At 33.2% G+C, this 15,681-nt stretch overlaps 1 protein-coding gene across 1 annotated transcript; it reads left to right on the top strand.

The window, feature by feature from the left end:
- The first annotated feature begins 313 nt into the window (after positions 1 to 313).
- LOC131596427 (glycosyltransferase BC10-like) lies at positions 314 to 5,121 on the top strand. The gene is made up of 2 exons (XM_058869074.1): positions 314 to 1,274; positions 4,284 to 5,121. Exons 1-2 carry the CDS (start codon positions 786 to 788, stop codon positions 4,923 to 4,925), a joined length of 1,131 nt encoding a protein of 376 aa, XP_058725057.1. The 5' UTR covers positions 314 to 785; the 3' UTR covers positions 4,926 to 5,121.
- The last annotated feature ends 10,560 nt before the right edge of the window (positions 5,122 to 15,681 follow it).

Below are 15,681 nucleotides of genomic sequence, written 5' to 3'. Positions count from 1 at the left end.
AAATAAAAAATAAATTTAAATAGATTCTCATAAAAATTTGGTTTAATTTTAAAGGTTAAAGATAGTGTCCCGTGAGTGTAAAACAATTTTACAGATACAACCAATAGAAATTCTTATATTTACCATGTCATTTCAATATTTTAAAAAATAAAATTGGAATTTATTGTGATGTATACCGCTCGATAGTGTAAACATATCTCAGTAGCATTTCCTTTTTGCTCTTAATTTTACTATATCAATTTTATGTAATTTTATTATTTTCTTATTAATTATTGTATTCATCTGTGTTTTTTATTCTACAAAAACACTCAATACGAGGTGGAGTGCAAGCACTCGAAAAACATAACCGGCCGCTGACCGTGTGCACGACAAAGCACCAACGTTGTTTCCTCAAAATTTCATTCATCATCAATTGTCTCAAAAATCAATCTTTTTTATCATGTAAAAATTAAGTTACATGTGACAATTCAGTTTCTCTTCTGCTTCTCTGACTTTTCTCAAATCACTGTTCCTGTACCATACCATTCAACCCCTCTCATCAACACTATCTCTAATTTGCGATAAGATCCAAAAAAAAAAAAAAAACACCCTTTATCTTCTATTCTTCAGTAAAGTCTCCATTTTGTTAAGACCCATGTTCCATAATCGTGTTCTTACCAACCTCACATATTCATTATTCAAAAGTTGACTCAACTTCAATTTAGATCCATAGCGTAGAGGGTGGTTACCATAGAAAATTTCGTTTTTTTATTGTAAATTTCATCTTTTTGAGTGTTTTAAGCAAGATGCAATCGAGGGCTGTGGCATCTGAAGAAGGAAAATCAAGAGGGTTATCACTAGGATCAATGCGTTTATTTGTTGTTTTCATTGCTCTATGTGTTGTGTTTTCTGTGATAAGCATATATACTATTAAGCATTTTGGAATTAAGAGTGTGGTTACTACAATGAGTTCAACTTTTCAGCCATGTGTAGAGGAACATGGTGGTTTGGAACAATGGATTAAACCTCCTTCAAATCTGATCCATAATATGAGTGATAGTGAACTTCTTTGGAGAGCTTCTTTGGTTCCTAAGATTAAAAATTACCCTTTTCGAAGAGTTCCAAAGATTGCTTTTATGTTCCTTACTAAAGGACCATTGCCTCTTGCACCTCTTTGGGAGAGGTTTCTCAAAGGGCATCAGAGTCTTTATACTATTTATATTCATCCTTTTCCTTCTTATCAAGCTCACTTTCCTCCTTCGTCTGCTTTCTATAAGAGGCAAATCCCTAGTCAGGTATGTAGATTTTGATCTTATGCTATTATTTTATTTGTAGATGCTTTACTTGATCTGAAGTTAATAGTGCTTAATTTGTGCTAGTTTAGTTGCTTATATTGCTAATCTGATATTCACATGTAGTGTCTTTGTAATTAGCCTATTTTATGCTTGTTTTAAGGTTCTGATCTGCATTTTGGGGGTTATTGATTGTGGCTGGTATGCAGTTCATTATAGTTGTATCTTACTTTCTGATTTCTGTTCTAGTTGTGATTTTGATTTTTCTGGTTGTTGTTACTTGATGGGTGCATCAGGGTATATACTAGAACTAGGTAAGGAACTAAGGTAGAGACTTGTCAGGGCATGCAACACATTAAGGTTAACTAATTACTATTTTGTGGATTTAGGTTCCTAACAGACTTTAGTCGATAAGTTAAGTTTCTCTCGGGCGATGCGGTTAGTAGAATTCTGAATTTTACTGAGAAAATAAACATGCTTTTGGGTTGTGTGCTCATGTGTGGAAGCACAGTAACATGTTGACATGCGACATAATTACGTGCTCATGTATGGAAGCATAGTAACATGTTCAGAATTGTCCCTTCTCATCATGCTGTGTAAATCTTATTCAAAGTTCTATTTCAAGGACATTATAAAAGCCTTGGAAAAGGTTCACCTAGGCAATAAGGTTAAACTTCTTCCAAGAAGTGATATGGATGTAATTTTATAAGGTTTTCATACCATGGTTCATAGCCTAATACCGTGTTGTCAATCGCAGATCACAAAAAATAGAGGTTGGTTCAAATTCTGCTATGCTACAATTCTATAACATCGCTGTAGTTTCTACCAAGCAACACTTTATATTGAATAGAAATTGCGGAACAATACCGTTTTGTTTAAATTCCACTATGCTATAGTACTATAGTGCCCGCTATAGCCGCTATTTGATAACACTGTCCTTGATATCTTGTTAAAGTGAGTATTCCCTTAATGAGAGAACTCAGAAAATTTGGTAGCAGAATGTTTATTATTGAACTGGAAATTTGTGAGGTCAAGGATCTACAATGGTGAAAAAAGAAAAACAGAATGTAAACCCGAGTTCTATGAACTCTTAAGCCAGAGAGAAATATGTCTTAACAGACTCTAACAACTTTTCCGCCTCTGTCTCTCCTATAACAGAAATTTCCTTTCTAACAGAATATTGCCACGTCATTCCTATTTCCTTCTACTAGGCTAAGGCCCAGATCCAGGATCCTATCACTAAGCTTAGGTTAGGTAAGCTTTCAATTTCCTTGGTTTATGTTGTTGAGGGATTTAGAGTTAGTTAATGCTTGTAGGTTATAAATTAGAATTGGTTTATGTTAGTTGTGGGGGATTTAGAGTTAATTAATGCTTGTAGGTTAGAAATTAGAATTCAATAGAGTTTGGTAGAGACGGGCTACAAAGATTTAGGGATCGAAGTTTAGGTGGCATGGTTGTCAAAACTCTTAACTTAGAACCATTTTAGACTCTACTTATTAAAATCAAGCTATCTAGCTTATAAATATCATTAGGAAGGAGTAGACACGCATATTAAAGGGAATAGTTTTGATGCACGGTTAGTATAAAACATTTTACATAGTCAAAGTCAACCAATCACAAACCATCATTTGTATGACTTTAAGTTAGATATGAGGAGAGTCAAACATTCTTAAAGATCGAACGGTTACGAAACATTGTAAAGTGAGAACAATTGAACAAGTTTTTGACATAATGGTAATTTTCCCTTGAAATGACAATTGCTTCAATGTTTTTTACTTTATTAAAAGGCAAAAATGCAATAGCTAAACAATAAGGTTCCATAGTGCACTAAACATTAACCTCGCAGTTTTAGCACTCGACTCCACAAGTGCTGCAACTCTGGGTCTTAGTGAAGGTACTTAAGGGATGTTGTTATTATAACAGACAACAACCTTTGAAATAGAGAATATTTAGACAGGGATAGAGAGAAGTAAAATGTTGTAGAGGGATGTAGATAAAATTTGTGAGAGGATCCAAATCCATGCTTCTTGCTGCATCTACTTCTCTCTCCGGCGACCTTCTGCCATCTCTGTGCTGTTCTATGTTTCTCGCCGCAGATCTGCTGGCACTCTTTGTTTTCCCACTCCTTGCTGTTAGTTTCTGCCTGGGTAGCATCCTCTCAACAAGGATTAGCTCTGTAAATTATGAATATCATAAATTTTGAGCAACTTTAATAATTTAAAGTGTGGGTTACCAAATATCCGCCATGGCGGCTCTATGGTGGATATACATGGGGTTTTTTGGGCTTGCCGCAATGGTAAATATCAGTTGTATTGCGGGTTTTACCGCTATAACGGCGCCGCAAAGCGGACAGTATGGAGGGATTTTGGCTCTCTGCCATGGACCGCCATCCGCCATCAACAATACTGCCCAAGGGAACCCCACCTCACCCACTGTCTTTCCCATTCTGCCTCCATTGTGCTGCACCATATGCGCCCAGCCTGTTATCACCTTCTCTCCAAACCATGTAACCAAGTAGCTTTACATCAGACTAAGGCCTCCTTCGATTTTGCTTTTCACAAATAGAGGTTGAGGGGGCACCAATGGGGGGAAGGAGAATGGCTTCACATTGGCAGGTTATTGCCATATCGTCCATGTAATGTGGTTGTGACAGAATGGCGTGAAATATTCTCGCCTTAGCAATGTTCAACAGGACGAGTTGGCACCTACATGCACCGGCGCAGTAGAGCTCTTCGCGCACAGTAGCTACTGCTACCTCCTCTTTCGTTTTCCGCCTGCGTCTGATATCTTATTCCACTTTTTTATTTACTGCACTTTGTCAGTTTTTCAAAATTATTTATCTTGTTTAGTTTTCAATGTTATATATTCCTTTGTTTGAACCTTTATTTTCATCGAAACATTGAAAATACATCAAAGCCTATAAAAATAGTTTTCATCTGAACATGAAAGTTTTTTACGCACAAGTTTCATTATTCACTCATCCGATTACGAACTTTGCTGTTTCTTATGCAGATTGCCGAGTGGGGAAGAATGAGCATGTGCGACGCGGAAAGAAGACTACTTGCCAATGCACTACTCGACATCTCCAACGAGTGGTTTATCCTACTGTCCGAATCATGCATCCCTCTCTACAAATTCAGCACAGTCTACAACTACTTGTTGAAATCCAAATTCAGCTTCGTCGGAGCATTCGACGATCCCAGTCCATACGGAAGAGGACGCTACAACCCAAACATGGCTCCTCTAGTAGAAATTACAAAATGGCGTAAAGGCTCTCAATGGTTCGAAGTAAACCGAAAGCTCGCCGTCAACATTGTTGAAGACACCGCGTTTTATCCCAAGTTCGAACAATACTGTAGACCAGCATGTTACGTCGACGAGCACTATTTTCCCACCATGTTAACAATTCAAGCAGGGAGTGCGTTGGCGAACCGAAGCATAACTTGGGTGGACTGGTCGAGAGGTGGGCCCCACCCGGCGACATTCGGAAAAGCGGATATTACAAAGGAGTTTTTCAGTAGAGTTCTTGGAGATCAGAAATGCTTATATAATAATAGAAACTCTTCGGTTTGTGTTCTTTTTGCTAGAAAATTTGCTCCTAGTGCTTTGGAACCTTTGTTAGATATGGTGAAGTCAAAAGTCTTGGACTTCTGATAAACATATAGATGTAGAATAAAAGTATTTAGAAAAACTAGAAATTTTGTTGTATGGCATGCATGACATGGTGATTGCTTCATTGGTGATGAGTGCTACATGATGGCAGTGAGTGATGACCTCAATTTTCATAATTTTTTAGCCATTTTTGAGTGTACAAAGGAACTTATTGGATCATACACATTTGTTTCATTGATTGTTTGGATCTTTATGTTTAACCTTTTCTTCACTTTCCTAATATACTTTCATTAATTATTTAAATTTTAGTAATCTACTTGATTAAAATAAATGAATATTTCTATTGAGCTGAGAGGTTTCTATCATTAGGCACTACAATTTCTGACATATTTTTCTTCTTCAAATCAATTGAATCAAACAACGTAAGGTACATATATTTTATAAATGGGGGAAGAACGAGTCTCTATATACCTATGTCCTAGCTAAGCAGTTGAGATGAAATATGTTCTCGGACCAAAAATTACCCTATGGACCACGGCTACAAATACCCTAACCCCTAGGATTATGAGAGGACATTCACTATTACATATTATACATACAAAAACTCTCTTGCATTCTCTTACGTTGGAGGATTCATCACCTTATTGTGTTTTTCACAAGCACAGTTGGCATCTACTGTGGGACATCACTAAAACTAATCTAGTATGCAATATCACCTCACTTTTGGTCGCTTCAGTCATCATTCTAATAGTGGTGACACATTGAGGCACCACAACAGCCAGCAGTAGTAATAGCGGCGATAACAAAGCAAAAACAAAGATGCGAGCCACTATGGAGGAGTAGAGTCGCTCCAACCAAATGCTAGAAGACATTGTTTTAACTTTTCAACAATGATATCGCGAGAACAATTGGCAAAAAAAAGACGAGATCCTAGATTCCTGTCCACTCTTTGATGAAATTTGAGGCACTCAAGTGTCAAGTAACTTCAAACCACTATCATTGGTGACGTTTGACGGAAATAGGGACCCCTAAGAGCTCATCGTTGCCATCAACACTCAAATGATAATAATTGGCACCAATGATTTCTTGAAGTGCAAGCTCAAATATAGTACTTTCAAGGAGGCAACTATGACGTAGTATATGAACCTCCCCCACCTCTCAATGACAAGCTATCAGGAGTTCGACGAGGAAGCACCAGCAGGTGTCCATAACCAGCTTATTTAATGTTCGCCAAGGGCACTCTAAGTCCCTTAGGGAATACCTCACTTGATTCAGTGAGGTCACAATAAAAGTAACATATCTAAACCAAGAAATATTTGTGGGAGCATTCTAAAATGGTTTAAAGGCACAATTCAACGAGTATCTCACCTAGAAACTTGTCACATTCGTGGTTGAAATTATGGCACGGGATTAATATTATATCAATGGTGAAGAAAGCAACGCAGGAAAAGAAATCCAGTGATGTCAAGGAGTTCAGAAGCCCTAAATCAGAAAAAGATAAATAATCATAAGGAAGAAAATAGGACAAGTCGATATGTAATACAATCAATACTATTGTTGGAGGATTTTCTGGTGGTAGGGAGTCATTTCCACCCAAAGAAGATATGTCATCTAGGTCATGGCTGTTGAAGACTCACCTCCTATAAAAAATCAATTCAAGAGCCTAAAATCACTCTTTCTTGCAAAGACGTTACATGGATCTTTTCCCGCTAAGAGGACCCTATGGTTATAAACATCCATTGTCCAACTTGAAGGAGAAGCAAGACTTGATAAACCCTAAAAGCTCAATTGACGTCTTCTATTATGACGCCATTAAAGGGCTAAGTCTGGATCTAGAAGATGTGCGGTCATTCAGCGGATCACCAGGCAGTTTATTAGGCGAACAAGTGCTAATGAATGGTTACATTACCCTTAAAATAATATTCAGGTTGGAAGAGAACACAAAGAAGATCAAAGTGGAATACCTTGTCGTCGACACCCCCTCATCCTACCACATTATTACCTTGAAGTCGCTATGTCAACACTCTATTTGAGCATGAAGTATTTGCTAAAAGAAAAGTGCATTGATGTGGTTCATGGAGATCATGAAACCGCTCACAAGTGTTATCGAAACAACTTAAGAATTAAGAGGGCAACAATGACCGCATATGCTGTTTCTAGAGGTGGGGCCATCCAACCACATTTGGAAATAGAAATATTAGAAATGAGTTTTTCAATACAGTTTTTGAGGAAAAAATACATATATAATAATAGAAAATCTTCTGTTTGTATTTTTTTCTACAAGAAAAATTTGCTCCTAATGATTTGGAATATTTGTTAAATATGGTGAATTCTAAAGTCTTATAGCATATTTGGATTGGTTTTTAGAAGATCCAGAATCAATTCTAGAGGTGTAGAATTGATTTTGGATGATTTTGAGATGTTTGTTTTATTAAAAGTAGAATTGATTCTGCCTCCAAAATTGATTCTACTTGAAGCTGAAATTTGTAGCTTTTACTTCCAGAATTGATTTTGGGTGATTTTTATACTGAAATTTATACTCACATTTAAATAAATGTATCCAAACATAAATCAATTATCCTAACTCAATTATATTAAAATCAACTCTGTCAAACTCAATTATGGTAAAATCAACTATCTTCACCTTAAATCCAAACACTATTACATTTTTACATTTTCTATGGATAGTATATGAAAATGTAAATGTAGGGGTAGAATAAAAGTATTTAGGAAAACTAGAAAATTTGTTGTATGGCAGGACATTATAATTGCCTCATTCGAGTGCTAGATGATGGCAGTGATGACATCCATAGTTTCATTAACTGTTTGGATCTATAGTTTTAATCTTTTCTTCACTTTCTTAGTATTAATTTTTGAGAAATATTTACATGAAAACGAATTTAAATTCATATTTTTAGGAACAACCAGTAAAAAGAGAAAAAATATTTAATTGATTTAAAATTTAATTTAATTTTAATTAAAATCATAAGGTGGTTGTGATAATGGAGGAGATAAACAATTTTATATTTATTTTTTAACTAATAAAAAAATTATAATTAGTTGTGTGTAAGATTACGTGATATGTTTGTGTCTACCTAAGTATTTTTTTTAATTTTTTAAATATACTTTACGGAAGATCACTGTTTTTTTTATTTTATTTTGTAGATTAATTTAATTAATTAATTAAAATAAAATATTAAAATTTATTATATAAAATTATTATTATATTTAATTAAAAAGAATACATATTCATATTGGGCTTTATGGTTGAATAGCCCATAATAGATTGAACTATTCTTTTAGTTAACCTCATGAAAAGTTCTACATTTATATATCCTAACTATTTTATTATATCACACTAATTCTAGTAGGATCAACCATCAACAAAAGTACTACATCAACAATCCAAAAGCATTTAGATGGGATGACAGATGTACTTTTTATCTTAATCAAAGGTTTTGGATTCGAATTTAACTCGGGGCGCGCATTAGTATTAAATTTCTTAGAAAGGGTTTGCTGTCTGTTATGGTCCTACATGAGTCTAGAAATTAGTCTCTGCAGTTGCTCGCAGAAGATATCCGATTTATAAAAAACACTACATTAACAAAAACACTACAATTTCTCACATATTTTCAGTCTTCAAATCAATTGAAACAATTATGAAAGGTACGCCTATTTTGTTTAATATCATGTACAGTATAGTCACTGAGTTTCTATTTGTAATTTTGGACCACTGATTTTTTTATTCTTCATTAAAGATGAATGTACACCGTCCAAAAAATATAAGATTTTAATTCGTATACATCTTTAACCTCGTCTATTGTAAATATGTTTGTGGAATAATTATTTTTGTAAAAAAAAATTTTATACAGGGGAAGGCTTAAAAGCCCGGAAAAAAAAGAAAGAAATTAAACACGGAGGAATTCTTGCATAGAAACAACCATAAATCCACATTATTTAATTTTTAATTTCCTTTTTATTTAGATTTATGGGTGGTTGTGATTATGAAGGAGAGAGAAAATTTTATATTTGTTTTTTAATTAATTAAAATTTTTTGATTGGTTGTGTGTAAGAGAACTTCTTATGTCTGTGTCTACCTAAGAATTTTCCTTAAACATGAAAAATCAGGGGGCAAAGATTCCCAAGCTAAATCTAAGGTAAAAGTTGGGAGAATCTTCAATGAAAAACTTTCATACATCACGATGCCCAGGTCATGTTGAAGATTAAAATTAGCCAAAGCATTGACGCTTCTATTTGCTTCTCTGAAAATATGGTTGGTTCTAACTTCCCATTCCTAGTTGAGAAGCAACAAACCGGTTGCAGCATTAACTTAGCTGCTTGAAACTTGTGAGATTATTCTTGTTAATAGCCTCATATATCTCCTGACTATTCAATTGCAGTTCAACTTTCTTATGACCTATGTCAAAAGTAACTTGCAAAACAATGCTTATACCATGTAGTTCTGCTTCAATCACAAAGTCGATTCCCATATTTGATGAGAAACCTCCACACCATTATCCTTTGATATTCCTTAATATCCCTTTGCATCCTACTTTTGAGTTTTTCTTGACCATACCGTCGGAGTTGATTGCTATCCAATTATACTTAGGGGGATTCCATCCGATGAATTTAGTAGTAGTTTGCTTGTTGTGAACACGCTGAATAAGTTTGCTACTATCCCTGTAGGTATTAACTCTCCTCGTGACTTCCCAGGCTAGATTTGAAGGCATGATGTAATCTTCGTTGTGCATCCTTTGGTTTCTCCAGTACCACAATATGTGACAACTCGTTTCTCATGTCTCCCTCCAATAATCATCATTGGTGCAATTCAGGTTGAGCTTGATTCATACCTGCAAATTAGAATAGATTTTTTCTAGAAACATTACAGCATCCAAATTTAACCAGATATTCTTGGCAGTATCACAATCACATAGAAAATGGATTATGGATTCCTCTATATCAATAAAGTCAGTGCAATAGGGGAGGCCAATGTTCTTACTAGTGAGCCATTTCTCCGTGATAAGACGAATATGATTCACCAGCCACATGAAGGAGTGAATTCTTTTCAAGAACTGTAACACCCTTCTAAACCCCGCGGCAATTAAATAAATTAATCAGAGTAAAACATAAAAACGAGGGTGCCACAATTAATTAAATCAAATAAACCAATTATGGTCACAAGTCATGCTTTAATAGGAACATTCACCAATAACATTATTATGTTTATCACAGCAGAATAACAAAACATCTTCCCAAATTAAATCCAACGGAAATAATCCAAACCAAACAAAATAGAGTGTAACAAAAGTAAACTCTAATTCTATCGTTCCCAGTGTTATAAGACCAGAGCATGACTAACACGACCCAAAAATAACTGGATAAACTCTACTAGCTATCTTCACCGAGAATTAAAGTCGCTACTCCTTAATCTGAAAATTGTCAACATGTAAGGGTGAGTCTCATTCACAATTATTAAATATTATGCATTCATAAGCAATAAAACATCATAATATATCACTCACCCAATTACCACATATTCAGATTCTCAACTGACATTCGTCAAATACAACCAATACATCATCTAACATAACACTGAAATACATTCAATCATGTTACAAAAAAATGCATATGAACCAACTGACACTATGCATGTCGTACCAATAAGCCGTGAAATTAATCCACCTGACTGATCTAAACATCACCGAGATACAGTCTCACCAACACAAATTCCACACAATGGAAATTGTGTCCACCATCAATCCAACATCACTAGGATCCATCACCAAATTCTTATGAATAAATGCACACATATGACATACTAAAAAAAACATCATCAATCCGATGCGCAGCATCGTTTCACCATAACTCACCATTTTCGTCACCGATAAAGTATGCACATGCTTGCACAATCATTCAATTATTTACACATTTATCACGATAAACATAGCAATAATCACGATTCATTCTTCACTACACCAATACATTGTCATACTTACAACATCACATATATGCACAATGTTTCATTTTACCAAAGTAATTAAATCGAGTTTTAAAATAAAATCAGGCCACTGCCCACCTCACCAAATTATCATATAAAATATTTAATTAGATTTGCAACGCCCAAAACGGCACTTAAAAAGGATACACGGATCAAAAGATACGCTATTTCAAAGTTCAGGAATTTTCTGCACAGCAGGGTCCGCTCAGCGACCCACCAGCGACCTATGGCAGAAGCGAACTACGTTGGGACTTCCGCTTAATGGGCTAGGTCCTCTTAGAGATCCCTTTTATTTTCTGAAAAACGAATAGCATCCGCTTAGCGAGCCAGAGGCCGCTTATCGGACGTGCGATTATGCAGAGTTTCACCTTTGTGATAGACCTGGGATTCAACACCCCTTTCACCTAAAATCCCTTCCAAACATCGATTATAGGCATAGAATCATCAGATACCTCATCATACATCCATAAAAATGGGTTTTAAATCAATAGTTCATGCAAATACATCAATTACCCTAAACTATGGCATTCCCAAACCTAACAATCCCAAACCCTCACATAACCAATTGAAGCAAACAATATTTTAATCAATCTTATTACCTATAGAACACATAAGAGATACTAATAGGAAGATTTCCCCCTTACCTTAGCTAAAATCTTGATTCTTCCCTCTTTCTCTCCTTCTCCTTCTTCACGTGTTCTTGCTCTTTCTCCTCTTTTGGCTTTTTACTTCTATTCCCATAATTTCCTTATTTTCTTATTTTATGAAAATAGAACCCAACTTTAGTAACGGGCTTAATACTTAATACCTCCCTTTTACTAACCACAACACTAAGCCCACTTATCTTATTTCACAACTTCTCCACTTAATTAGCCAATTATTCCACCAATTTCAAATAATTAATTCAAATCCCAATTAAATTAAATTATGAAATTTTGGGGTGTTACAGGAACCATAGGCTCCATATGAGTTTCCAGCAATTTGAGTTATCACCATTACTAGTACTTTTTATATTATCATATGTGTTGGATATAGAAAAAGTGTTTGTGCTAGACCCTTTCCAATTGTAGGTAACCTCACCCATGGTAGCATTGGGAAGTTTAGGTCTAAAAGTGTCGCACAAATTTCTTGGGGAAGGGCATGGGTAATAAATCCCAAGTGCCACTAACATCTTTCTGTCAACAAAATATTGATATTGTTGATTTTATTTCCTCCATCTTCTCGAGTTCTCCACTGCTCAAGCTTGATGTCGGGTTGCATCCAGTAGTCATTCCACATGTTGATCTTCTACCCATTCCCCATATTCTAATAAACCATCTTAGTAAGTAAGGGCCATATGTGAACAATGTTTTTTCATATGCTTGAGTCATGCCCCTTTACCTAAATTTTGAAAAATTATTCTGCTTTCTGTCATTTTTACCTTGAAGCACTTGGATCCACAGAGATTTATCCCCATATTTTAAACTCCAACCTAACATGAGAACACAAAATTTGTTCGTATCAACTAGATTTCTCACCCGGAGGCCTCCTTTTTTCTTAGGATTGGTGATGATGTCCCACTTTACTGAGTGAATCTTCTTACTTTCTTCAAAGTCACACCATATGAAAGCTTCCTGAACCTGCTAAATTTCTTTCAGGCTCTCTTTTGAAAGAGTGTTGGTCATCGTGGAATAAGTTGGCATGGCTTCTAACACAGACCTTCCTAAGGTAAATCTTCTTGAAAAGGACATATCTTACTCTTCCAGGATGTTATCTTGTTTTTAAATTGATCCAAAAGGTAATGGTAGTCTTTCCTTTTGGGTTTCTTACCTGTTAAGGGAATGCCTAAATACTTACCTATGTCTTTTGTTTCTGTAAAACCTAATATGAGTCAGTTGCCTTCTTCTAATGTGTTTAAGAGTATTCTTGGAGAATGGAATTTTATTCTTATTGATGTTGATTTGTTGGCTTGACATATCACAAAAGTCTTTGAGGATCTTCTTGATACACTCTATCTTTGTTGTGGCTTTCCCAAATAACAACAAGTCACCAGTAAACATTAGGTGGAGATCATTGGCCCCTTCTTTCCTGCCTTCAAACCTGACCAATTTCCTCTTCCAACCACTTTAGTGATCATATGTAATAATTTTTCTAAACACAATAAAAATATGTATGGTGAGATAGGATCACCTTGTCTAAGCCCTTTTCTAGTTTCAAAAGTCTTTCAATTTTCCATATTCCAAAGGACCTTCATTTTGACTGTGGTGATAGCCTTCATTATAGCTCTTATCATTTGGTTTGGAATGTATGCTTTAGCAAGAATATTTTCCACAAAATTTCAGTTAAGGTTGCAATAGGCCTTGGCTAGATTAACCTTTATTACAAAAGTATATGTCTTACTTGTCATGTGGATCATGGTATTCCACATTTCTTAAGCCACAATCATGTTTTCCTGGATGCTTTTACCAGGGATAAAACTAGTTTGGAAGAGAGATATGAGGTTGTCTATACAAATTTTGAGTCTGTTAACAAGCACTTTACTCAAAATTTTGTATATCGTGTTACATAATAAGATGGGACGAAATTGACTGACATTGTCTGGATTCTTCAAATTTAGGGATGAGCAATAAATCAGTGTAATTTATCTCCTCAATAAGTTTAGGAGACTGCCACAGTTGCTTGATGTACTCACAAATGGAGTCTCTTAAGGTAAGTCGTGATCTCTAATAAAAACCAATTGTCAAGTCATTGGGACCTGGAGCTTTCCATGAAGACATTCCAAAAAGAGCCTCTTTTACTTTTGAAGTTTTGTATCTACCAATACCAGGGAAAGTATTTTCAATTTCAAACCAATTATTGACCTTTATATTTATGGTGAATAATTGATCTTATTAAGGGGGAGAAAGACTCACACTTCTTATCATTCTTAAAATGTGTGAACTTCTCGCTAACACTCGTGAGATAATCTGTAACACTTGTATTTATTTGTCCGATAATTTATGACACTTGTATCTATTTGTCCTCGATACCAACTCATATAATTAAAATATAGGCTGAAATTATAGACACATAATATATCATATTATGCTCAAATAAAAATAAATGTCATGATAGTCAATTTTGTAATAATGAAAACTTTAATTAGACATCACATTATATATAGGTTATGGCTCCGAATAAATCAAACATATTGTATATTCTATCTTCTCTATCTGAAAAAGCCTAAGACATGAGAAGTATATGTTGAGAAAAAATCACAAGGAAACTGATGTTTGATGTTCGTCATATATCTTTCTTTCTTTCCATGTACTTCAATCGTCGTTATTATATCAAGATTAAAATATTTTTATAATATTTAATAAATTAATATATCTTAAATCATAAATTTACACGCGCGCATAATTATATATATATATATATATATATATATATATATATATATATATATATATATATATATATATATATATATATATATATATATATATATATATATATATGGGAGCATATCAAGTGAGAGCATTTTATAATGAGAGATGAGAGGAATAAATATCAATCATTGGATTCATCAAGAGAGAGAATGTTAATGCATTAATGTGACTATTAATTTCTCTCTCTTGATGAATTCAATGGTTGATATTTGTTTCTCTCATCTCTCATTTAAAAATGCTCTCACTTGATATGCTCATATATATATATATATATATATATATATATATATATATATATATATATATATATATATATATATATATATATATATATATATATATATATATATATATATATATATATATATATATATATATATATATATATATATATATATATATATATATATATATATATATATATATATATATATATATATATATATATATATATATATATATATATATATATATATATATATATATATATATATATAGGGAGCATATCAAGTGAGAGTATTTTAAAATGAGAGATGAGAGTAATAAATATTAATTAACCATTGGATTCATCAAGAGAGAGAATGTTAATGCATTAATGTGGCAATTAATTTATCTCTCTTGATGAATCCAATGGTTAATATTTATTCCTCTCATCTCTCATTATAAAATGCTCTCACTTGATATCCTCCATATATATATATATATATATATATATATATATATATATATATATATATATATATATATATATATATATATATATATATATATATATATATATATATATATATATATATATATATATATATATATATATATATATATATATATATATAGGGAGCGTATCCGGTGAGAACTGATATTTTTATGAGAAATGAGAACTATTGATATCAGCCATCAGATATAATTAACGTTTAAGATTTATTGATTCCATATTAAGAGCACCTTACTGAATTTTTATCAATTATGATCAATATTTAAAAATTCCATAAATAAATTATCTTTTCAAAAGAATATTTTTATTTCTTTAATTATTAGAGTATTATCAAAATAAGAGAATTTTTCGGAATTATAACACTTAATATTTAAATGTTATCACAATATTTTTTATTTTCACTAAAATTCTAACTCCATTTTAATTTGATCTATAATTTATTTTGAATGAAGTAAATTATTTTATTTATAATATATTATTTTATTCTTCATAATTGATTTTGAATTGTTCATTATTTAACTTTGAATAATACTATGAATATAAAATTTAATTTATACTTAAGAATTCATAAACTTTTATTCTTCACATAATTATAAATATAACTTGTTATTAATTTGTCACTTTTAACTAAAAAACTTAAGAATGTAAATTTATTACTGATATTTTGATTTGGAT

The sequence above is a fragment of the Vicia villosa genome, linkage group LG4 (assembly GCF_029867415.1).
Source record: "Vicia villosa cultivar HV-30 ecotype Madison, WI linkage group LG4, Vvil1.0, whole genome shotgun sequence".
Classification (NCBI taxonomy): domain Eukaryota; kingdom Viridiplantae; phylum Streptophyta; class Magnoliopsida; order Fabales; family Fabaceae; genus Vicia; species Vicia villosa.
Note: the sequence above shows the minus strand (reverse complement) of the source record. Positions and strands in the feature narration are given on the sequence as shown.